Genomic DNA, 24,999 nt, shown 5'->3' on the forward strand with positions numbered 1-24,999 from the left:
TCCACACTGTCCAGGTCTATAGTCACCTGGCTCTGCGTTATAACCAAGAAAAACACCCCAGCAGATTTCCGAAATGCTCTTTGGTCCTGCTTTCTTGGAGACTCTCTTCATGAAGGAGAAGAGAAAGGAACTACCAACCCTCCTTTCCCCCCCTCAGCTATTGCTGATGTAAAGAAAAAGCCACATGAGGTGATTTAAATGAAGATTCCTCAGCAACAAAATATTGCTTGCCCCTGCCAAGAACTGAAATCATAGTTTTTATTAAGTATCCAAGGAAAACTGAATGGAAGAGGTTACTGGTCCTTCAGAGTTCCCATCCCCAAACGGAAACGCCTGAGAAAACGGGTATCTTAATTGATAGGAATGATAAGAGTCCATAAATGAGAAGACTATTTCAAAACTCTCTCCTGCCAGCTACCCAGTTATTTCCTAGATCCCAATGACATGGTTCTGAAACTTCAGTCACCACAGACCTTAGACACTTCAGGACAGAAGTAGGTCAGCAAACTGATGCAGTAAATATGGCGAGGCCCAAATGAGGGCACTGGAGATCCTTTTCGAAACAACTTTTAAGAGGAGTCAAAGAGGAGGGATGGAAGGGAGAGGGAGGTTTAAATACGGCAAAAGCATACTGGTCCACTTTGTCAAGGAATTCAATACTGTTGTCACTCTCCTTTGCCAAATCTCCTTCTTGATATGATTCCCCTTTCCACGCATGACGGCGAAAGATCACGTCAGCGTCTCGAGTCATTGAGCAGGAAGTGGTCCTGGCCATCAATCCTGGATCTGTACCAGAACCCTCTACTTCTTTATCTATCCTTTGACATCACAGGGAATGTCTCACGTTCTCTTTTCTAGTTCATTTTCTGTAGTGAGTTGTCTACAAGCCGAAGTTTTGGAATGGGTTTTTCTTCAGCAATAGAAAAAGCTCATCTACTTAGGTGTACTCTGAAACAAAGCTGGCAGTCGAGCAAATTAAAGAGTGGTTGGAAGACAGGAGTGAACGCGTTGGATCTGAAAGAGGGACAGAATGGGCAGACATTCCAACAAAGGGCTAGAGCCATTCAGAAAGTTAAATCCCTAAAACCATGTGTGAGTTACATATTAATTTTACACAAAGATTATGAAAAGGAAATGGACATTTACTAAATACCTACATTGTGCCATTCATCGAATATATGTCATCTCATTTCTTCTTCTTCACAAATTTGAGTAGGTATGATTATAATTATGTTACAAATGAGACAATGGATGTTTGTGGACATGAAAAACATTTCTAATTCCACAGACTTCTTTAATAGACTCCTTTAGTTGGATCTGTGGCTAACAAAAAATCTATTACATTTATACAACAAATCAATATTTTAAAAATAACTGACAGACTGGATGAAATGTGTGCATTGGTAGAAATGAAAAATTCAAATGCCACTCATGGAATTTTAAAGAAAATGAATTATAAGTCCAAAAGAAACTCTAAGTGTGCAGAGTTTTGTTGCAATAGAAGTTTAATCCTCCAAATACAGGAGGACATAGGCTGATCTTTCTTAATGATGGAGAAGTCTTTTTTAATTTAAAAGACAATGGTCAAATAGAATTTCGGCATCAATTGGATGAAATAGCACACTGCGGTGGTCTTAAGACATTTACTGCTAAAAAGGCAGCTCCACAGACCTGTTTGGTGACTGAAGTAATAATCAAATTGTATATCTAATGAATGTGTACAGTCACATTCCTACATGTTCAGGATATTTTTACAGTGTATTTGGGTTAAGAAGGCATCGAATAGGTAAGGTATCCACAAATGTGCTTTTTAAAGTGTTTTTGTTTCTGTTTTATGTCACTTCAATAAGGTGACTTTTATTTATAAAGAAATATCAGGGGCCCCTGGGTGGTGGCTCAGATGGTTAAGCATATGCCTTCAGTTCAGGTCATGATCCCAAGGTCCTGGGATCAAGCTCTATGCCAGGCTCCCTGCTTAGTGGGGAGTCGTCTTCTCCTTCCTCCTCTTGGTCTACCCCTTTCCCCACTTATGCCCACACATTCTCTCTCTAATAAATAAATAAAAATTTTTTAAAAAGTTAATAGCAGCTTCACAAGATCACTTTTATGAGAATTACAAAGTAACAAATTAAGCTCTCAGTATTAGCAAGAAAACAATCAATAGGAAAAATCAAGTGACTAAAAAACTTTGCGATGGAAACGTGAATCTACCCAATAAATAAAATTAAAGCGGGCTACCAACATTTCTGCATCCCTCAGACCTTCCACACTATTTCAAAATTCAATGCACAAAATAATTTTATTTTTCAGAGTAAAGAAAGTTGGAAAATACCATTTCACACCTATTCTCTCCTAGAATTCCTAGAAGAAAAATGCTAAAATGACAATGTGACATTTGTCATGAATTTACAGCTAAAGTCTTACAGTTTAAAAACTTGAGAATGTTCATTCTCCTAGGATGATTTTTCTTAAATTATGCCACATATCAGTCTTTCGCTCTATATTATGCAAGGGCTATATTTCATAAAAACAAAATTTCACTGAAAAAAATGTAAGCATAATTTGCAAAAGAAGATTCCTCACTATTAATATAGTTAACTATGGTGTTTATGAAGAAATTACTAGATAATCTTTTAGTAAACTTTTAAGGAATTATGTATGTAGGTATATTCTGATCTTTCCTCAATTTTTACAATTTACTTTTAAATTTCAATTTCATTTAAAATTGCTAAATTTAAATTGTAATTACATGTTTTAAAAAAAAATCCTTGGTCCTATCTTTTCACAAACTAAGTTATGGTACACAAAAACTGTCATTTTTTTTTCCCACAAAAAACTCTTCCATGAGTGTTTCTGTAAAATTTGAAGCTTTATTTTTAACAAAATCATATATATTTTCATCTTTTCTAGACTCTCAATGACAACTTCAAAATGACTTCGATTAGTATTTTAATGGTACAGAGTAAGCAAGAGGCTCACATTCTTCTTCCAAGTACTAAGTATTTATGTGTAACAGAAGATGAAAAGGATGAACAATCAAAAAGAATGAAATCTTGCCATATGCAATGATATGGATGCTGCTAGAGTATATTATGCTAAGTGAAATAGGTCAAAGGCAAATACCATATGACTTCACTCATATGTGGAATTTAAGAAACAAAAAGATGAACAAAGAGAAAAAAAGAGGTAAAGCATAAAACAGACTCTTAACTAAACAGAACAAACTGAGGGTTGCTTGTGTGAGGTGGGTGGGAGATGGACTAATTGGGTGTTGGACATTAAAGAGGGCACCTGTGATGAGCACTGGTTATTGTATGTAAGTGATGAATCATTAAGTTATAATCCTGAAATCAACATTACATTGTATGTTAACAACTGGAATTTAAATAAAAACTTGAAACTTTAAAAAAAAAAAAGCTAAAACATTTTAAGGGAAAAACAAAACACTATGCTCTTGAAGATGAATGAAACATTCCTATCTTTGTGTGGAAGTAAGTATTTAAATAATATATTACCTTTTCCAGAACCATAGGTTATGGACTGAAAGAATGTTTAAAATTTTACTTTAGAGCAATTTCATGATTGAAAAGTATTCAATTATTTACTAGTTCATCTTAAACAAAAAAAAGAACAAAGTTTCCAGCAAATCAAAATGTAACATTCATACTACAGACTGTAGAAATATATTAGTTGTGCCGGTACAAGACCTGATAAAGGATGCTCCAAGTTCATAAAGTCAGGAAATCCCTAACACAAAGGAGTAATGAGGTAATTGGTACAGGTTGCTTGAACTTGTATCTAACATTTTCACCATTTCAAGTTTAAAAATTTGATTTTCCTATCATATCACTTGTAAATTCCAGGATGAGAAAGAGTCATGTAGAGTAATTTTACCTTAAATCATACAGCGTAGTACTAAAATGTTTCACCTGCTCATTTTAATGGGGTTCATATAAATTCACCATGAACCGTGAGTCAAGCAGACCACAGTCATGTAAATTGACGCACACCCAACAGTTGAAATCAGATTGCTGGATATTAACTGAAAGTGCTGGCCTGCAGGATAAACAAGTGTGAGCTTCTCAACTGCCTCCACCTGCTCCCAAGTTTAGGAAATTAGTGCACGTGGATATTATTAATGTTCCTCCAGAGGACCTATCTGATTTCAAAAAAAAGAAACCAGAAAACGAAAATCTGCAACCAAACCAGACCAAATGAACCAACGCTGTATTTCTGTGGAATCAAATCCTGTGGGAGAGCACAGTATGAACTTCCTTCCTACAACCCTCAGAACCCATTCCGACATCCCCTAAACACTGAAATGCCTAAACCTAAATAAAGCAACGGTGCCGGTCCTAATGTCCCCACAGTAACCGGTCCCTGACATTCACAGCCTTGAAGATAATCCAAGATACAAAATATGTTAATAGTAATGCTTTAGTGGTCCCTTGTCAGTCGATTTTATAGGAAAGACAGAGCTGACTGTTTTAAGTGGAAAAACTCACCATATTGGCATAAATGCCATGAAGTTTATGGTAGGAAAACAAGACTATTGGCAGCTATCTATCACACCTATATAGTAATTTCAAGTGTTACATGTAGTAAAAATCACACTCAGTTACGATTAAGAAGAGCACAGAGGACACTGATCAATCTTGCTCACTTTATCAGAACTTTTTCTATTTACTCAGGTACAAAACATGTTTTTCTGTTTATAAATTGAAATAAGAAACAATTTTATGTCAGTAAACGAACTGTATTTTACAAAAGTGACATCACACTGTACAATTTGGAGATCAGTAAGCCAATATTCTTATTATATTGTTAGAAAAAAAAGGAGCGCACACACACACACACACACAAACACACACTCACTCTCTCTCTATCAGACATGAGGCCAGATTATTTTGGTAATTGGGATTAGATTTATTTTGGTAGAATCCTACCAGTCTTAAGAGAAATGCAAGCATTATTTATCCCTTTGTGATAGTCTGTGATGACGCCTGGCTTTGCATAGCTATTTTGTGATTAGAGTATCATTTAGCCTAACTCTAGAAAGATGTATGTCCTGGGACAGGTTACCTTGCTTTCTAGGATTTTCTTTTTTCTAAAATTCATAATAATATTACTAAAACTTATATCAATTGAGCACTTTTTATCAGTAAGGCAATTTGTTAACCACTTAAAATACATCATATTATTTATACTTCAGAAACGCTTTTGAGACTCTATTCCAAAGATCCTGTTAAAGATTATTAAAAAAAAAAAAAAAAGGACAGAGGTTAGAAGAGATGCTATTTTGTCCTAAGACTGTGAAGCCTACAAGACTAGAATGATAGATGTTTTTTTTTAAAACCGTAATGGACTTTAGAGATAATCTAGTTCAATTCTCTAATACCAAAAATATGAAACTGACATTTAGAAAAAATTATATAAATTGTTCAAAACTATGTAACTATAGCACAGTATCTACATCTTTTTGCATGTTTTTCCCCAAACTATATCACAGACTACAACATTGTGTCTTCTGTTTGCACCCAAACTATTTAAGAATCTGATATAATAATTGCACATTGTTTTTCAAATAAGCAAGAAAATTTGTTATGGTATCTCTCCATACTGATTCCAAGTTTAAAATCTTTCTACTCGGGTGCCTGGGTGGCTCAGATGGTTAAGCGTCTGCCTTCAGCTCAGGTCATGATCCCAGGGACCCAGGATCGAGCCCTATGTCAGGCTCCCTGCTCAGTGGGGAGTCTGCTTCTCCCTCTCCCTCTGCCTGCTGCTCCCCCTTGCTTGTGCTTCTCTCTCTGTCAAATAAAAAAATCTTTAAAAAATTAAATAAAATAATTTCTTCCTAGTCAATTTATGGTCCACAAACCACTCTCTGCATCAGCATCATGTGAGCGATTTTAGGAATGCCACATCTTAGTTTTCACCCAGTTCCACTAGCCAGAGCCTGCCAGATGGTTCATGTTCATATTATCGGGTGAGAAGTGTGCTCTATAGAGTTTCTGCTTTTTTAAAAAAAGATTTTATTTATTTATATGACAGACAGAGATCACAAGTAGGCAGAGAGAGGAGGAAGCAGGCTCTCTGCTGAGCAGAGAGCCCGATGTGGGGCTCGATCCCAGGATCCTGGGATCATGACCTGAGCGAAAGGCAGAGGCTGCAACCCACTGAGCCACGCAGGCGCCCCAAATTTCTGCTTCTTATACACGAAATTCCTACCAGCTCCAGCGATGGCCACTATTAGTTAGTACTTAATGCCCAAGAGACATCCATGTATAACCTGTTGTTAGCCAGTGGTTTTTTTTGTGTTGTTTTTTTATAATTTATTTATTTCAGAGGGAGAGAGAGAGAGAGAGCAAGCAGGAACAGGGGGTAGGGAGACAAGGAGAAGCAGACTCCTTGCTGAGCAGGGAGCCCAATGCAGGGCCCAGTCCCCTGAGATCCTGACCCGAGCGCAGACGCTTAAAATACTGAGCCACCCAGGTGCCCCATGTTGGCCAGTGTTTTAAATAAACCAATCATTTGCTAAAGAACATACTTTTGCACAGACTATAATCTGAGAAACAGCTGCAGACACTGTATTGATTTGTTATAGATACATAATCACCCAGCACTTGCAAGCTATAGTTTATGTTAAACTTAAAAGCGAAGCTTCTGATGTATAGTCAATGTTGTAAAGTTAAGTTGCAAATATACTCAAAGTATAAAAAAAGATATATCAAGATATGTATGCCAAGAGATCTATATTGCCCCCTGCTTGAAGTGGGATATTACTCAAATTCTGAAATGACCTCATTATAACACTATATTCCTTAAAAACAACAACTGGCATGAAACTCACTAATAAGTACCCCTGGGGATAAAAATATATGTTTATAAAAAATAAAAAATTAAAAAAAAAAAAGAATCCAAGGAATATTTTCATTAGAAATATCCTTGCACTTTTTAGCACTTTATCAATGTACATGTTTAATAAAACTTAGCCACTATGCATACCAAATATGAAGCAATCCAACTAACTGAAATCTTAGTAAAATGAGAAAAATTTTAAAGTATAGAACACAGTAACACTGAAGGTAAGTACTTAAGGAATATGAGGTGTACTACCGCTAGCAGCGTTAAAATAACAACTACAAATATATTGTGACTAATAAATTACAATATCAACATAGTATTTTTATGTGAAATCATGTTATAATTATACTTAATATTATTTGCTTCCTTAGAAGTTGGTGATAAACTATATACTTTGAAATATAATTTATTTAAGAAACTGCCCCTTGTAAATGCTTACTGTTCCAATAACACCCACGTACATGTTAAATGATCAAAGTTATTTCTCTCCTTAGCAAAATTCTCTAACCTAAATATCATTGAATTATTGCAAATATTAGTACTGGCATTTCTATATGAGTCTGGAATAATGTTTCATGTAGACAATATTGTCCAGGAACAACTGTTTTTACATATTTTTTTTAAATTTACATGAAACAAATGTTCCTTTTTGATATTAAAATTATTTAAGCAATGCATGTTGGCTATAATGCAATTATAAAATTGCGATAAATTTCTGAAAACACGTACCTACAATGTAACTATATATTAAGACACTTAAAAGCTCATTGAACATTTCCATCTTAACAGTTAAAACTGAGACTTTATTGAAAAATATTTTCGAATGACTATTGATCAATTGTCCTTAATTTCTTTTGGATTTAAGTGTATTTTGTGTCAATGTACTAAATAATAAATTTAATATTTGGAGTGAAAGCAGCAGTAATTTCTTTATGCCTAATATCACAAGGTCTTGTGAAAAAGAACAAATTTTATATAAAAGAGTCATGAATGTTTTCTCTTACTGCTAATTGTTATTATTTGAATAGATCAGAACTAGTGATTTCGCTCTCTAGCATCATCAGGTTTCCTTCTACCTCACCCTATCTAACTTCCTGTTGGATAAGAGTCGAGAGAAGAGAACACATGAAATAAGAAAATTATAGCATAGTAAACTGTGAGAGGACATGCTTTGGAAAAAAGTTTTTTTGGCTTGTTTTAAAGATTTTTATTTATTAAGAGAGGGAGTGAGACAGCACGAGAGATGGAGGTCAGAGGGAGAAGCAGATTACCTACTGAGCAAGGAGCAGGATGTGGGACTCCATCCCGAACTCCAGGATCGTGACCTTAGCTTAAGGCTGTCAGTTAACCAACTGAGCCACCCGGGCGCCCTAGAAAAAGGTTTTCGAAAAGTTTTTCACTTTCAGGAAAACTGAACACGTAAGTCCTCCTCCCTTTACTGAAAAGAATATTCGAAATTTCAGAAGGGGAAGAAATAAACGTTTTGTAGATTCACTGACTATATACTGAGTCTTTAAGTCTTCATGGCCAGGAATTTGGAAACTGTGAAGATAAATATACTTTGCCAATCTCAGACAGGAACTGACAAATGAAGTCATTGACCAGCTCGGTCTGGCTGCAAAGCAGGGCCCAGTATAGTCTAATAAATGGGCCCTGAGGGGTCTTCTGAGCCCCAGAATATAGAACAAGAACTCACTAGGAGCCACTTAGAGGGACCGAGACTATGCCTCTGAATATAATTTTCCAGTGACCAACTTTCCCCATCATGTTTATGGTCCTATCATTTTACAATTCATGCCTTCATTATCTATGTAGCAAAATGTAATTGCTAATTTTGCCTGGGCCTTCTCTGCAGGGAAATCACAGAGCTTTTTTAATAGGTAAAGTTGCTTTTATTAAATTTTACATTATAAATATTTTCTACCTTCCTGGAGATTATAAAACTCTTTAAGACAAAGATCCTGTGTTCAAAGTCTGTTTTGTAATCTTCAGAGCTTACCACAGCAATCAATTTTTAATAGACACTCAAACATTTTCATTAATAAAACAAAAAAGTTTATAAACAATTTCAGCTGAACCCCCAACAATCCTGGGCACTGATTCTCAGGGACTTAAAACAATATTCACTGTTTGATTTCCCAGCTTTCCAGTTATTTGGATGGTCAAATTCAAAAATGAAAAAAAATTGTCAAATTTCTTTTTATACTTTCCATCATATTTCAGAAAACAAGCTTTATACCATCTGCACATATGGCTGAAAAGTTAAGAGTAAAAATGTTTACGCTTTTGGATATGTTCCTCATGCCCACAAGCTCTCTAATTTGCAAATGTTGTGGTTTTCCAGAAACATTTGTGAATAAGGTAATTGAATACCTATTACATTGTAAGAGAGGCTCCACTAAATAATTTTGTGCTGTTTTAATAATTTCGCCATACTTTGTAACATTAATTTACTTTTAAAATAAATGACTCAAATATTAAAATCTTTGTGTATAGAATACATTATATATACATTGTTACACATTAATAAAAAATTCTAAATTAATATAGATTGCATATGTATTATTTCTTTCAATTAAGTCAATACATTTAAACTATATCATTAGCTCATTTTTTAGCCATTAACATATATATTATGTGGAAATTAGATAATATTCCAATCTTATCTTTGCTAATTTTTCCAAATATAAGTGTCAGCTTCCCAACTACATTATAAAATAAATGCCTGAGACATGAACAGACATTTCTCCAACGAAGACATCCAGAGGCCCCCACAGACACATGACAAGATGCTCAACATCACTTATCATCCGGGAAATGCAAATCAAAAGTACAATGAGATATCACATCGCACATGTCAGAATGACTAAAATCAACAACAGAAGAAACAAGTGTTGGAAAGGATGCGGAGGAAAAGGAACTCTCTTGCACTATTGGTGGGAATGCAAACTGGCACGGCCCCTATGAAGAACAGTATGGAGGTTCCTCAGAAAGTTAAAAATAGAGCTACCCTATGATACAATAATCACACTACCAGGTATTTACCCAAAGAATATAAAACACTAATTTGAAAGGGTATACGCATCCCCATGTTCACAGCAGCATCATCTACAAGAGCCAAATTAAGGAAGCAGTCCAAGCGTCCATCAATAGACGAATGGATAAAGAAGTGATATGTGTGTACACACACACACACACACACACACACACATATACACACAGAGGAATATTACTCTGCCATAAAAAATAATACAATTTCACCATTTGCAGTAACATGGATGGAGCAACACAGTATTCTGCTAAGTGAAATAGGTCAGCCAGAGAAAGACAAATACCATATGACTTCACTCATATGTGTAATTTAAGGAACGGAACAAATGAACAAAGGAATAAAAAAAGAGGGACAGAGACAAACCAAGAAACAGATATTGACTATGGAGAAAAAACTGATGGTTACCAGACGGGAGGTGAGTGGGTGGAATGGGTGGTTGAAGATTGGCTTTGAAACTAGAGACATCCTGCCATGGATAATAAATAAACATATACATAAAACCCTCGCATACACTATTCTGATGTCTTGTTTCCTTTGTGAAGTTTGACTAACCAAATTTGCCAATTTAGGTGGAACCAAAATCGACCACAACTACTTTTGGTCCATATGATCAAAGATCCCTACAAAGAAACAAACAAAAAACAAAACAGAAATAAACAACATTTTCCAAAATCTTTCAAGGACTTTCAAATAGCAACTTTTGGGTTGCCTGGGTGGCTCAGTGGGTTAGGCCACTGCCTTGGGCTCAGGTCATGATCCTGGAGTTCCTGGATGGAGCCCCACATCAGGCTCCCAGCTCCACGGGAAGTCGGCTTCTCCTTCTGACCTTTCCCTTCTCCTGCGTGCACACTCTCTCTCTCCCTCTCTCTCTCAAATAAATAAATAATTTTTTTAAAAAAATTAATTAAATAAAATAGCAATTTTTAGGAAAACATTTATCCCTGCCCTATACCCAAATCTATGTTGTGTATCCTATGTGCTGCAATTCAGACACTTTTTATTCTAGACAGTCGACTTGCTACATAGTAAAGTTCATCCATGGAATGTAAGGTTTCTTCAATGCTTATTTTTAACAAAACTGGTAAAACATAAGTTATTCTGTGTTTAATGACAATAAATACTTATTGTCTGTATTTTCAACCAATAAAGCCTTATTTTCTATTTGCTGATAAAATATTAAGCAGTGCCTTTACTCTTCCAAAACTTTCTTTTCACATGTTTTACAAAACGACTTATTCCAAAACAACCTAATACCTCACCAGCAGAGTGAAGTCTAAACTTAGTCAATGTCAGAATGGTATAGCTGTCATCTTCTGGTTGGAACATTCTTCCCCTTCTTTTTTCTTGGACACTTCCTTCTTATCCTTTAAGTTTCAGCTAAAATGTCATAATGGGAAGGACCTTAATCACCTGCTGATAAATTTACTCCTGGACCAGCAGAGATGATTTATAATTTTAATTTAAATTTTAACATGCCCAATATATATAAAGGGGATCTGAGGTAATGTGCTAGGGTGAAATATTACAGTTAAAATAATTTTTAAATAAGAGTTAAGAGACCCTGCAGAGGATGTGGGACTTACAGAAGCGAATTATTGGGTGACATTTTTTTCCAACTAAAGTTTTGGAAACTTAATGTGTGATGCGGAAGCATAGAATACTACAGTAAATAAAATAATGAGAAATCATTTCAGCTCCAGACCCAGGTCACTAATTTTTCCCAAACATACTGGTCTTTAGCACGCTACTGAGTAGTCCAACTGTCACAATTTCTTAGGCAACTCTTGTCCCAACTATCGTCAACTTCAGGAAGGCAGAAACCTTTGTCGCTTGACATGGTTTGTCTTTGGCACTGGTGCATCTGTCATTTGAAAGTTCAATATGTAGAAACAAACTCAGTGTGAGATGCTCTAAATACTGTAATTATAGACATATAAATGAACAAACAACAGATCTGAGAGCCTTTTACAAAAAGCTCTATGGGCGCCAATTTGATAAAAGAACAATGTCATTTTTCTTTACAAGATTCTGAAATCTCTTTTTAAAAGTGGAAATGTGGGGAGTGCCAGGGTGGCTCAGTGGGTTCGGCCTCTGCCTTTGGCTTGGGTCGTGATCTCAGGGTCCTGGGATCGAGCCCCACGTCGGGCTCTCTGCTCAGCAGGGAGCCTGCTTTCCCCTCTCTCTCTGCCTGCTGCTCTGCCTACTTGTGATCTCTCTCTGTCAGTAAGTAAATAAAAATCTTAAAAAAAATAAAAATAAAAAATAAAAGTGAATACGGTACTCTAATTTTACCATGTATCATCTAAAAATGTACAGGAATAACACATTTTAAATTCCAAAATTTATATTTTGGGTGATTATATAATCTCTGTAAAACTAAAGGCCTCAGATGATTGTATACAGTAATTATATAACATGAAGCCACGTTCTTCACCATATGAAAACTAATCAAATTGCAGTTATATACACTCATAATATACTTTGGGCAAAGAACAGATAATTCAAGAATGTGTTGCCTTTCACATTGAGCAAATAGGTTCAAACTACCCTTTAAAATAACTTTAATATCCCTGTTCCTTTTGAATGACAGTGCTCTGAAATAATCATTTTTGTTTTGATTCATACAGACATGTCATTTCTTAGTATTCTTATAAAATGATTACCTTTACAGAGAAACTTTATTATAACTAATATTATATTAAAATCATATTACTTCTGATTACTTCTGATTTATAGATTTTTGCTATAAAAATACAACTAAGAAAAGACAGCTGTACTTTTAGCTACAACCTAGCTATATGCACAATTTATATACAGCTCTTATATAACTAATCCATTTCAATTCAATTTGATTATATTTATTTAATGCTGCTCATGTATAGTCTTTTCTCTTAATGGACATATTCATCTTTGACATACTATTTAGCCATCTATAAAAACAGTGATTAATATTAAAATTATATTTAATCATACTATGGTATCTGTCTCCAAATATTATATGGCAATAGAATATCAGGTAAATATTAAGCTTTTATTACCTTAAAAGCCCAACTACAGCTAATAGCCAGAATTTGTGAGGATATAGATTTTATGTCAGTAGAACTTGATCAAAGTAAGAACTATATAAAAAAACGAAACCAGTGAGCTTTCAAATTTTTGAGCATCCTGATGCTTTGAGCTTTCTAGCAAAGAGGTAATTGACTAATTTTATGCAGCGAGTTCAATGCAACTAGTACAGTGCCCGGTAAAAGAAAAGATGATTACAGAAGTCTAGTTTCTTTAATACAACCACACCTTTATACCTGTTAACCTAAGTACAAAATGTAGGCTGTGACCCTGAAGGTAAGAGAAAAGAGAGTAAGGGAGTAACTTCTGTTATTAATAGGCAAAGCTAGGGGGAGTCACAGTGAAAGATATACAGTTGGGAACAGCCTTCACAGGAATGGAGGGCTTTGAAAAGAAAAGGATCTCACAGCCTGGGGGATAATTTAAAGTTGCAGTACAGCATGAGCAAAGTTTCCAATGTAGGGATGAAGGGAGTTAAAAGTATAAACAAAATATAAGTGCCTATTTTGGTACTTGCCAAAGGATATTTTTGTTATGTTAAAAATCAAAATGAAATTCACTGACATTCCATACCAACTTTGACAAAATCAACTAATAGGCTAAGATTATTATACACTAAATATATATAATTATCAACTTTCTCTACAACTACCTCTATCATTTACAAGATTTTTTGACATCTTAAGCACTCTATTTCAAGTACCTGTTAGGCACAATAATTATCTTGTTGACACCTGTCTTTGATTTGCATGCAGATTAGAGGTATTTCTTTGAAACAACGTATTTTGAAAAGGGCAGTCAGACTTGACTTCTGAGGAGTCTGACCAATGATATGGCTTAAGTGAAGTACAGAAAATGCTACAAAATAGAGCCATGCAGGAAAAAGGTTTGGGAAATTACAGAGCTCTCAAAGCATGGTTTCATTATTTCCCTTGAAACAACTGATTAATATTCATGTATAAATGATGGCAAGTATCTGTGTTTTATGCTTTCAGAGTGGATTTCTTGCCTTTCTTCTATTGTCAGTAATTCGGGATCATTTCTTACTCTATCATCAGATAATTGACGATGACTTGCATTATTTGTCATCACTCCTGGTCAGTCCAGATAGCAAAAAAAAAATGCTTATTATTTTCCTACAATTTTACTTGTGATGATACCAAATCACCAAAGGGAGGTGATAGCATATCTCCCATATGCTCCAGAGTTCTGAGGCTTGCACCATAAATGAGTTTCCGCAAAATCAGCATAGATGAAATAGAAAAAGGTTCCAGAAGGAGAGAATGGAAGTGAGAACACATAAGAGAAACGTGACTGGGAACAGTGTGTTGTACAGGAGGAAATGCCAGGATTTCAGTCTGGGGAGGTCATGGGGTGCACATGGTGGGCCAGGGGAGATCACATCAAAGGGTTAGTTAGGCAAGAACCAGGGAAGTCGGCTACGATGAGAAGATGTGTGTCATCGAGGGTCAAGTAGGAGAGAATTGGAAGCAAGGGGGCATTCCGGGAGCTTACCAACTTAATGTCCAGAGAGGAAATGCTGAAAATCATCACGGGAGCTGTGGTGATGTGAGTGAGAGCAGGGAATAGATACAGGAAATATTTAAGCATTAGAAATGACAAGTATTTTTGAGATAAATACTTTCCCACTGCCATTAAAGTCAAAGCTTTCCTCTCAACAAGACTCTCAAGAAAAGCTTTACAGTTTAGACATCACGTGAAACTGATACTGAAAATAATGGTTCCAGATTACACGGGTATCATCATTTAAACTCAGTAATGGCAATAATATTTATGCTTCTGGATACAGACGGCAAAATTTCCTTACAACCTGTTTTGTTTTTTTTTTTTTAAAGATTTTATTTATTTATTTGACAGACAGAGATCACAAGCAGGCAGACAGGCAGGCAGAGAGAGGGAGAGGAGGAAGCAGGCTCCCCGCTGAGCAGAGAGCCCGATGCGGGACTCGATCCCAGGACCCTGAGATCATGACCTGAGCCAAAGGCAGCAGCTTAACCCACTGAGCCACCCAGGCGCCCCATCCTTACAACCTGTTTTAAAAAGCTTTTAGTCATATCTGACAAAGCATTTCCAGAAATATGTTACATAGCTTTAAATAAATATTTTCGCCACGTGACTATTAATGTATGCTAACAGTACCAAAAGACAGAATTGCACTGTAAAATCACTTTACTATGATGAGGAAGAACATAAATGACATATGTATTATTATTTAACGTTATTATCATTGAAATAGAAACATTAGAATAACAGGTTTTTGTTACTATAACTCTACACAAGCAGTTAATTAACCATAAAATGTTGCCTTGATGCAAGCTGAAATTCAATATTAGGCAGAGAACTGGAAATCAATGGCATAGTATTTCTCACTCAGCCTGTGGCGCCATGGCTAAGAGCACAGGCCGCTGGGATAGATCGTATGGATGGCCTGGTTAATCGCTTAACTTCTCCGTCTGCCCACTTTTCTTAACTGCCAATTGGAGCACTGTTCTAAGGACTACAACAGTTAATGCATTTTTTTTTTTAAGATTTTATTTATTTGACAGAGAGATCACAAGCAGGCAGAGAGGCAGGCAGAGAGAGGAGGAAGCAGGCTCCCCACTGAGCAGAGAGCCCGATGCGGAACTCGAACCCAGCACCATGAGATCAGGACCTGAGCCAAAGGCAGAGGCTTAACCCACTGAAGCACGCAGGTGCCCTGAGTTAATGCATCTTAAGAGTAGCCCCTGACCTGAAGTCAACACTCAATAAACACCATTCCTATCAAAGGGCAAAATATTTGTGAAAGTATAATGCTGTCTACTGATGCCCAGTGTTCTAGAAAAGGGTGCTCATTCATTGGTGGTGAACACGTGAGTCATAACAGAGGTATGGAGCTCAGTCAGGAAATGTTCATTAAAGAAAAGATACATAAACTCCTGGATCCCAGTCTTTGACATAGATTCCCCACAAAGGAACACATCAGTGTATAAATATCTGAATGGAGCTATTTGTTTTTGCATTCTTAATAGCAGAAGCAACGTAAATACCCAATATGGCTCATCTGTATCCCTGGACACAGTATCATGCTTGTCAACTGACGTAACAAAATGGTTATTCTTAATCTCATACTCCAGACAGCCAAAAACTGTAACACACAGTACTAGCATCTGCTTTAAACTAGCCACAAGACCCTCACCTACTTAGGTTAAGGTATCCAAATAAAATTCACATACACTACAGATGCACATGAGGCATGATGAAATTTTATTTTTGGAAATCTCATCATTAAAAAATTCTTCTGTGAAGCAGGAATAAATTCTCCTAAGTATTCTTTTCATAAGAGAACACTGAATATTAATCAAGGGTTTTAAGTGAAGACTGTGTTTCAGCACTAACAAAAGTCAGCTGAAGACTTCTGGTGATGGTTTACAGAACATGAGTTCTGTAGTAACAGAAAAATAAAGTTTTAACATATAGATCAAATCTCAAGAGATTATGCACAGTTATCTGGCACAATGTGTTGAAGGAGATATGATTTTATGGCCATATTCAGACTCGCTGAGAAAAAAAAGAAATATCATGCTAGATTAACAACATTTGCCTTGACGGTGGCACCAGACTCCTGGGTCATCGTGCCTCTGGGCACACCAAAAGAAAAAAAAAAAAGGATTATGTGTTCTTAGATCAGCTGATTATGTTAAATAATTAATTTTAGCATATTCACTTAATCATCTGAGAAAAATTGATATTCACACATGATTTTCCAAACATATTAATTTTTGTTTGAACCAAAACTGTTTCATATACATTACAAAAATCTATAAATTTTGAACTAAAATGTATTAGCAATTAAGGAATTTAATGACGCATAGACCATTGTTAATGTGTAACCAAAAACTTCTAAACAAATGATACTCTTAAACACATTTTTTGCCATGGGACATAATTAGGCTGAAATTTTTTCACATATAGTTCTTCTGTTCATATATTTTGCCCAATACCCAGAAAAAATATATGAAGTATATGAAGGTAAATTTTTACTTATAAGTTTACTTAATAATTTGACTCTCATTAAGAGGTTGTTTCCCAGTAATATGAGGTAACAGTGTGATGCAATTTAATCAACATATGTTTTATGGAAGTTCAACATAACCATTTTGAGTCTATATGATTTACAAGTAACAACAAGGACCTTCTATTTTACAAGAATATTCTTAGAGGTAAGTGTATTATTTCCTTTGGCAAATCATGATATTTCACTCATAATAAGCTGTTTTATTAATTCAGCATGTATGTATTTACTTTTTCCTTGTATTTCTTTGAAAGAATAATGTAATCGAATGACATAGCTGACATCGTAATAGTAGTTAGTAGAAAATTAGGAGTCAAGGCCAAGTTTTTCTTTTTACACGCGTTTTTGACATGACATCTAATGCACAGAAGTGAATTAATTAAACTTTATATAACTTGATTCTAGAGTAGATGCACCACACTACAGAGATTTAGGGAACCTAACAGTGTGCAGGTCGCATCTCCCCTGCCACTCTCCATAATTCACATTCCCAGACCACTAAGACCACCAATTCCAAGGGAAAGAGAACTTAATATATGTTTGGGGATCATTTTTCCTGGTAAACGTATTCCCAGAAAGTAGTTTTACCTCCTTCCTAAACATGAAAACATTAAAGAATATATCGCTATGCATGTTTGTGAGGATATTTCAAACAAACTTAAATCATAAGTAAAATGTAGAATATGTCCCTTAGGAGCTCTTCTATACTCCTTCAGCACTTTTACTGTATACCAAAAATATGATATCTTCAGCAAGCAAACTCAGAGTCAATGAATACATCTTTATTTCCAGATTTCCTACTATCATGGGAGGTTTTAAAATCTGGAGAGCTATAAAAAAATCAGTTACTTCAAGCTGTTTTTATGAATAGTCTACCCCCAAAATGAATTAAATAAGACTATAAGAGTTTTTTTTATCAAAATTTACAATTGAGGAAATTATCAATTTTGTTTTCAAAGTGCTAATGACTCTTTTTTTTTTTTTTTTTTTTTTTTAAGAATAACTGACCCAAGATGTCTAACTCTTCATGATTGTGCAGAAGGAACACGGACATAAGGAAGCTACTGACTTAAGGTCTGTCAAATTCCCTGATACTTAAACAGGGAAGGTCAGTTCAACATGCAGCCACTAAAGTCCAGAAACAAGATGCATTTAAAATGGTAATGTTATTGACCACGGGTAAAGAAATGGTATTCCAAAAGTCTTTCTAAAATAAATATCACTAATAACAGAAATATGCATAAGTGAATGAATGAATGGGGGAGGGGCTCTGGGAGGTCCTAGAATAAATTCAACTCTCCGACTTAACATCAAAGGGAAAAATGAGTGTTATTTCATTGCTGGTTTTTAAAATATGCAAAATATTCTCGTGCTCATTTAGTTCAATGCTAAATAAGCTTATTACTTGCATTTTAATACCTTTGGGTTTGACAGGGCACAATGAATCGCACTCTCTTTTCTGCCTGAGTTCTAGATTAGAATAGGAGTCACAGGTGGAGAGCAAATATCACCCTTTACACAATAATTGCTGAATAGGGCTTAGCTGTGTGGCAACAATGGGAAGCATTAAGCTTAATTCTGAAATTAAACAAACTTTCCAGCCATACGAAGAACCAAGACACCATAAGGCTTTCCATTTATCACACACATTACTGCAGAGGCATAACCTACTCTTAGATGTCTTTCAGTTAAAATCTATACCTTTGTCAGGCAACTTGGAAGGAAGAAGGAGGTGCTCAGCTATGCTAGGTCCTTAACCCAAAGTCATCTGGCAGGCAAGTTCCTCCACTTAACATGGAAGGAACGAGTGATTTGCAGATATAGAGGCTGAGAATGCTACAAGTGGACTTTCCTCCACATAAAAGAAAACACTGGGTTGGAAAAAGAGGTAGCACCTCTATATCCCAACATCTTTAGTTGGTCAGAACTAAAACATACAACAAGTTCTACAGATCCCAGGAGATGGGGAGATCCAGTGTTTGAACTTCTCATTCTGTTCAGATTCTAAGTTTCTCGTTTGGAATGTTCTCTATATGAAGATCATTTCATCATTATTTGTACATTAAAATGACAAAAATAAACACAATTCCTTTCAATGGTCAAATATTACATGATTATAAAATGTCTTATTTTGCTAATAGCTACTTATCTCAAGATATGTATTCCTCTAGAAATACTGATAACATTCAATTTCAGATACCGATACACATAGAAATATGAAATCCACTTTATTTCCCTAACATTGTAGTTTTTAGATTTAAATTATGTATTCTCTTCTTTAACTTCACAAGTCGCAATAAAGGACAAAAGAAAGCACTTCTTAAGTCAAATATAGGAAAATTTTGAAATTACATGTTTTATTTCTTTATCCCATCAATATCGGTCCCCACAAAAACATGAAGAATTTTGACACTAGATATGACGAGTTAAGAGTTTCTGAGCTTAGAATGTCTCCTTATTCTATACATTGTTTTCAAGAAATAAAATCTTTTTTTAAATATTAAAAAAAGTGGCAAGATAAGGGGCTGCATATCAAATTCCCTTTATATTTCAGTCATAAAAAGGATATATCAGACAAGAAGACTTATTAGTTCACTTTTAGAGACTTATTGGCATTAACTCTAGAAGAATTTATAATTAAGACAAGTGATTTAAAATCTTAAAAAAGTTATAGAAGTTGAAATATCCTCCAAATTAGAATGAAAATAGAAATGTGATTATAAAATATAATGTGCATCCAACAACTTCGATGTTACTTATCTCAAAATGATATGTTGTATATGCTTTTAACTGTATAAAAGTTAATAAAAGCCTATATTGAATTTGGGGATTCCTTTTTTTTTTAGCCAGTTTTGCCAAACATCAATATTAATGGAGAAAATTTTGACAAAAATTCCTGTTCCCTAAATATCAGTACCTACAAAGAAATCAGGATTATGCAGTTCTCTTCTATAAGTAAATAACACTCTTTTTAGTTTAAGTAAATAATGTACTGCCTCTTATCAGCCGATGAATTTTGCTGGCCTAAAGCATTTTTTTAATTAAAATTTATTTTATTAAGACAAGCTCATTATTATGTTTAAGCTCAGTGTAAACTAATAGTATTTGCTTTTGTATTTATTTATATTGTTTACATTTACTTTAATTATTTCAAAGATAACATTTTAGAGTGGTATATGAATTGGAAAAAAACAGATCAACATACTACTGTTTTGATATTGTGGCATTAGTTACTTGAAATAATTGCACATGAAAAGACCTATCTATAAAATTCTAAGCGGGTTTAACTCCTTGAAAGACATGTAAGAAAATATATAAATATACACATATATTACACAGAATAAATATATAGTATATACATTATAATAAACATACATTATATAACATGTATCTAAAGGATTTTACTATGTGTGTGTGTATTTATATACATTTGTATTTATATATACTTATATATGCAGAAACATACTTGCTAGTATTTGATCAATCAAAATTTTTCAAATGTGACGGTCAGTGCAATCATAGTTTAATGCGTATACAAAATAATACAAAATAGCATAAATGAACTTTATCAGAAAGCACTATTTAAGTCAAAATTTAGTATACGTTAAGAGTAAGTTAAATTCATTAAATGCTAGCTCAAACTCCTCATCATTTAGAACTGCACTGTCTGCATCTTTCAAGTATGTTCAAACAAGTGCAACTTCCTAAGAGTAAGATCTCCTACTTAAACTTCACATGTTGGGACGCCTGGGTGGCTCAGTTGGTTAAGCAGCTGCCTTCGGCTCAGGTCATGATCCCGGCGTCCTGGGATCGAGTCCCACATCGGGCTCCTTGCTCCACGGGGAGCCTGCTTCTCCCTCTGACTCTGCCTGCCACTCTGTCTGCCTGTGCTCACTCTCGCTCTCTCTCTCTGACTAAATAAATTAAAAAAAAAAAAAAAATTTAAAAAAAAATAAACTTCACATGTGCATCCTGTATATACGCATTCACAAGCAGGGAGGTTATAGGACTCCATCAGCTTAGCAGCCACTCATCTGCACTGTTATGCAATTAGATTCTGTTTCTCTTTAGTCCCAGAAATGAGCTTCTTTCGTTTTAGTCTAGTTGTAAAAAACATCGTGTTAACAGTAACACCATTTTAATATACTTTTCAATAACAGAGAAAAAGAAATAAGCCAGAAGCAAATAATATATTTAAAATGGTACTGTTATCAAATGAAAAAATATTAACTGCATCTTCTAGAAATGTCCCTCATGTTAAAAAGTTATTTAGGGACAGAAAGTTTTAGCATAGTCATATTTTTTTCTTAAATGAGTACCAAATAAAAACATTACTTTTAGATTTTCATGCTACTTTTTGTCTTGTGATGACCTCTCCTGGCTGAGTTGTTCATTATCTTAGATTCATGTAGTTACCATTTTTTTCTCCTCTGTTTTCAGTATTAAGAATATAACTATCATTCTTTTTCAGAATCATGTAGAATATAAACATTTTCATTAAGTGTAAAATTATAATTTAATTTTAAAGCACAGATTATATCAAGCTTATTCTTATCAATAAAGTCTACATCATTCTTATTATTTAATCGATTTCAGGATGCAGGGAAACTGGGTTTTAGTCACACAATTTGTACTCAAATAAAAAGTCATTTGAGATAAAAAGTCATTTGAGTCATTTGAGTTAAGCCATTTTAGATATTTAAACAATAAAGAATAAGAGCTAATAAATCTTAATCAAATGTAAGTATTACCTATCTTAAAAGTAATATTCTCTGTTCTTCCCCATCACCAAATTCTAAGTTGCAAAAACTAAGAATATGTTTCTGAAACAACTTTTCTGTTCTTAAAATGCATTAACCCAGTGGCTGCATGTATGCTATTAATTCTTGATACATGTCAAATGTTTCAGATGGATCCATTATAATTAGAGTATACAAAAAGATGCAACATAAAACCCAAGAAAAGTCCTGGATATGAGGGCCTTTAAACAATGAATATAATTAATTTAAATTATAATAAATTCAATTTCTGAAAAGAGTGGCAATTAGTTCTATATGACTAGATCTTGAAATGGAAATGGAAATTTCATCAGATTACTTTTCTCAGGATATAGTTTATGTATAGTATTTATGTAAATAAATACTAATACTGAGCATTTTCTTCATAATTTCTGTTTAAATATATAAAACCTATATATATATATATATATGTATATGTATATGTATATGTATATGTATATATATATATATATATATAACATATCACTTTTTGGTGGTTTAATCCGCTTGTGAAAAAGCTATAAATTTTCTCTCAAGTCCATTACAAACTGCTACTTAGTGACTTCCTATCTTGCAAGAAAAGAGAAACAAATACTGTACATGGGAAAATACATCAAAACTGTAATACTGGTTCATCACATCACATTACTATGTAGTAGAGTCTTTAGCACGACTTATAAAGTCCTTTTTTCAATGGTTATTCTTATTAATATTTCTACCCTGGAACAAGAACATCAGTATTAACTTATAGGTTAAGATGCATCAAGGCATCCCAAGATCTCATAAAAAGAGATAGGAATACACACATACAATGAATTCTGGAAAACACGAAACTTTTTTTTTTCCCCCTAAATGGAAAACAGTTATTTTCACACTAAAATCTCCACGATTCTTCTTTAATAAGTAACTCATTCTCATAAACAAGCACTATGTGCTTAGGAATATTATCCTAAGATTCCCATAGGCAATCTCTCTAGCGTTTAACTCTTTGTGAACCAAAGGAGAGATTAGGCATTGCCTCTCTACATGCACACTATGCACTTCCAAAGCAATTCAGAAGGTGGGCTGGAATCTCCTACGTCTGTCTACTCTTGCTGACCACAGGAAACCACGAGCCACCTTTTCTTTTCAAAAAAGCTTGCTAAAACATAGACTTCAACATATTGAACAGCATCGTTTCCCTGAGAACTCTTAAGAAACGCGTTCATTACTACCCTGCTGATGGTGTGTCCTGCCTGTCCGGAGCCCTAGACACTGCATCATACCGAAATGCCAAAGAATCAGAGCAATTTCGGGTACAACACTGCATCCTCCGCCTCCTATTCCGATAAGTTAGTACTAAATGGCCATCAAGTCGTTGGGGGGTGGCCAGGTGGGTGGGTGGCTAAGAGCAGTCCATCGTGCCCAAACTGCTCCAAACCTTTTCCTCTTTCATCCCCAAATCCGTGCTCATTGAAGTTAAAACCGTCAATAAAAATAAGAAACTTATTTTTGCCCTGACTTCACTTTTCTCGCACTGACCTACCTAAGCCAAATGCCACGAACTCCCTCCACGACCAACACACGAAGTCGAAGAAGAACTCCTAAGACTGTCGTCCCCACGACTCCCTCTAACCGAGCCGTCGCCGACGCACCTCCAGGACCCAGAACAACTTTCCAGAAGCATCACCAGCCTCCGGAGCCCGGTCCCCCCACCCCACCCCATCCCACCGCACCGGGCGCCCGGAGCGCGGGGCTCGGAGTTTCGGTGCTGCAGCGGCGGCCGGTGCGTGACGCCGGAGACACCCGCGCGCCCCGGGGGCCAGAACCGCGAAGGCGCCCCAGACTTGCCCCCCTCCCCGGGGTGGCACCTCAATGCGGCACTGGAGCCGCCGGGGCGCGGCGCGCGCTCGCGGGGGGCTACTTACGGGACGCGGCCGGGGCCGTCCAGGCTCTGCAGAGGAGGCTGCCGAGCATCCAGAGCGACAGCGCTGCCCCGCAGCCGGCTCGCGGGGCCGCCACCATCGTCGGCCGGCCGGTCGCGCGACTCCGAGAGCTCGTGGCGGAGACGCGGCGCTCCGTGGGCTTCTCCCGGGGAGGTGGGCTGTGCGCGGCGCGGGCGAGAGCCGGGCCCCTCCCGCTGCGTCCTCTTCTCCCCGCACCCCTGCAGGCTCCAGTTCGGCCGGGCAGGGAGCCGCGGGGGAGGCGCAGGCTTCCTCTTCGCTCCGAGCGGCTCCTGCCTCTTGCTCCGGGAGCCAGTGAAATGCCGGGGGGAAGAAATTCAAACCAAGAAGGAAAGGGAGGGGGAGCCGAGGAGGGGACCTACCCCGCCCTCTCCCTCTGGGGAGGAGGGGGGGGAGCACCTCCGGGCGCGGAGGCAGGAGAGAGGAGCGGGGGCTGCAGGGGCGGAGGGGGGAGAGCGCCGGGCTCGGCGGTGCTGCCGGGGGCACTGCGGGCGAGCGCTCCCCGCGCGGCCGGGCGGCGTGACTCGGAGGGGCTCCCGGCCGCCTGTCAGCTGGCGCGGAGGGCTGGGGCGCGGAGGGCTGGGGCGCGGAGGGCTGGGGCGCGGAGAGCACGCAGCCCCGCGGGCGGGCGGGCGGGCTCACGCACGGCCTCAGCGCGGCGCGGCGCGGGGCGGCATCTCCCCGGCGCCCGAGCAGCAGCAGCGGCGGCAGCAGCAGCGGCCGGAGACGGAGCTGGAGACGCCGCCGCCGCCAGCAGCGCCTGCACACCCCGGCGGCGGGCGAGGCGGGGAAGCCCTCCCTCCTCGCCTCCCTCCAGTCCCCACCCCGGCTCCTCCTCCTCCACCTCCACCTCCTCCTCACCGTACCCCTCGGGCTGTCAGAACCCTCCTGCCCTGCCCTCGCTTCGATTGGAAGCCGGAGCGAGGAGGCAGCGACCCGCCCGGGTCCATCGGCTGGGGCGGGGGCGGAGCGAGGGGGCGCGCGCCTCTCCCCCGGCGGGAGGCGGTGCTGAAGTTGGGGATTTGCAGGGTGATCTCGGAGCCCTGCTCCAACCCCGGCCGCCCCCCACCCCGCTGCGGGAAACCGAACCCCTTCGCTCGGATGCCTCCTCTTTCCCTCCTCTCCTCCCCTTCCGATGGAGATGGTACAGGCTCCCGGAGCTCCGGCCCCCCGGGAGCCACAAGCAGGCGTCCGACGAGCAGGTCTTCCGAGTGGTCCTAA

The 24,999-nt window shown here is 37.4% G+C and overlaps 1 protein-coding gene across 1 annotated transcript in view; it reads right to left on the reverse strand.

Moving 5' to 3' along the window:
* Nucleotides 1-23,942, reverse strand: part of CNTNAP2 (contactin associated protein 2) — a 1,946,973-nt gene extending 1,923,031 nt beyond the window's left edge. The window contains exon 1 of the mRNA XM_059396202.1: nucleotides 23,743-23,942. Within this exon, the coding sequence (XP_059252185.1) occupies nucleotides 23,743-23,839 (97 nt within the window). The 5' untranslated portion in view covers nucleotides 23,840-23,942. The remainder of the gene's footprint in view (nucleotides 1-23,742) is intronic.
* Between the last annotated feature and the right edge of the window lie 1,057 nt (nucleotides 23,943-24,999).

Source organism: Mustela nigripes, chromosome 4 (genome assembly GCF_022355385.1).
Source record: "Mustela nigripes isolate SB6536 chromosome 4, MUSNIG.SB6536, whole genome shotgun sequence".
In the NCBI taxonomy this organism is placed as follows: domain Eukaryota; kingdom Metazoa; phylum Chordata; class Mammalia; order Carnivora; family Mustelidae; genus Mustela; species Mustela nigripes.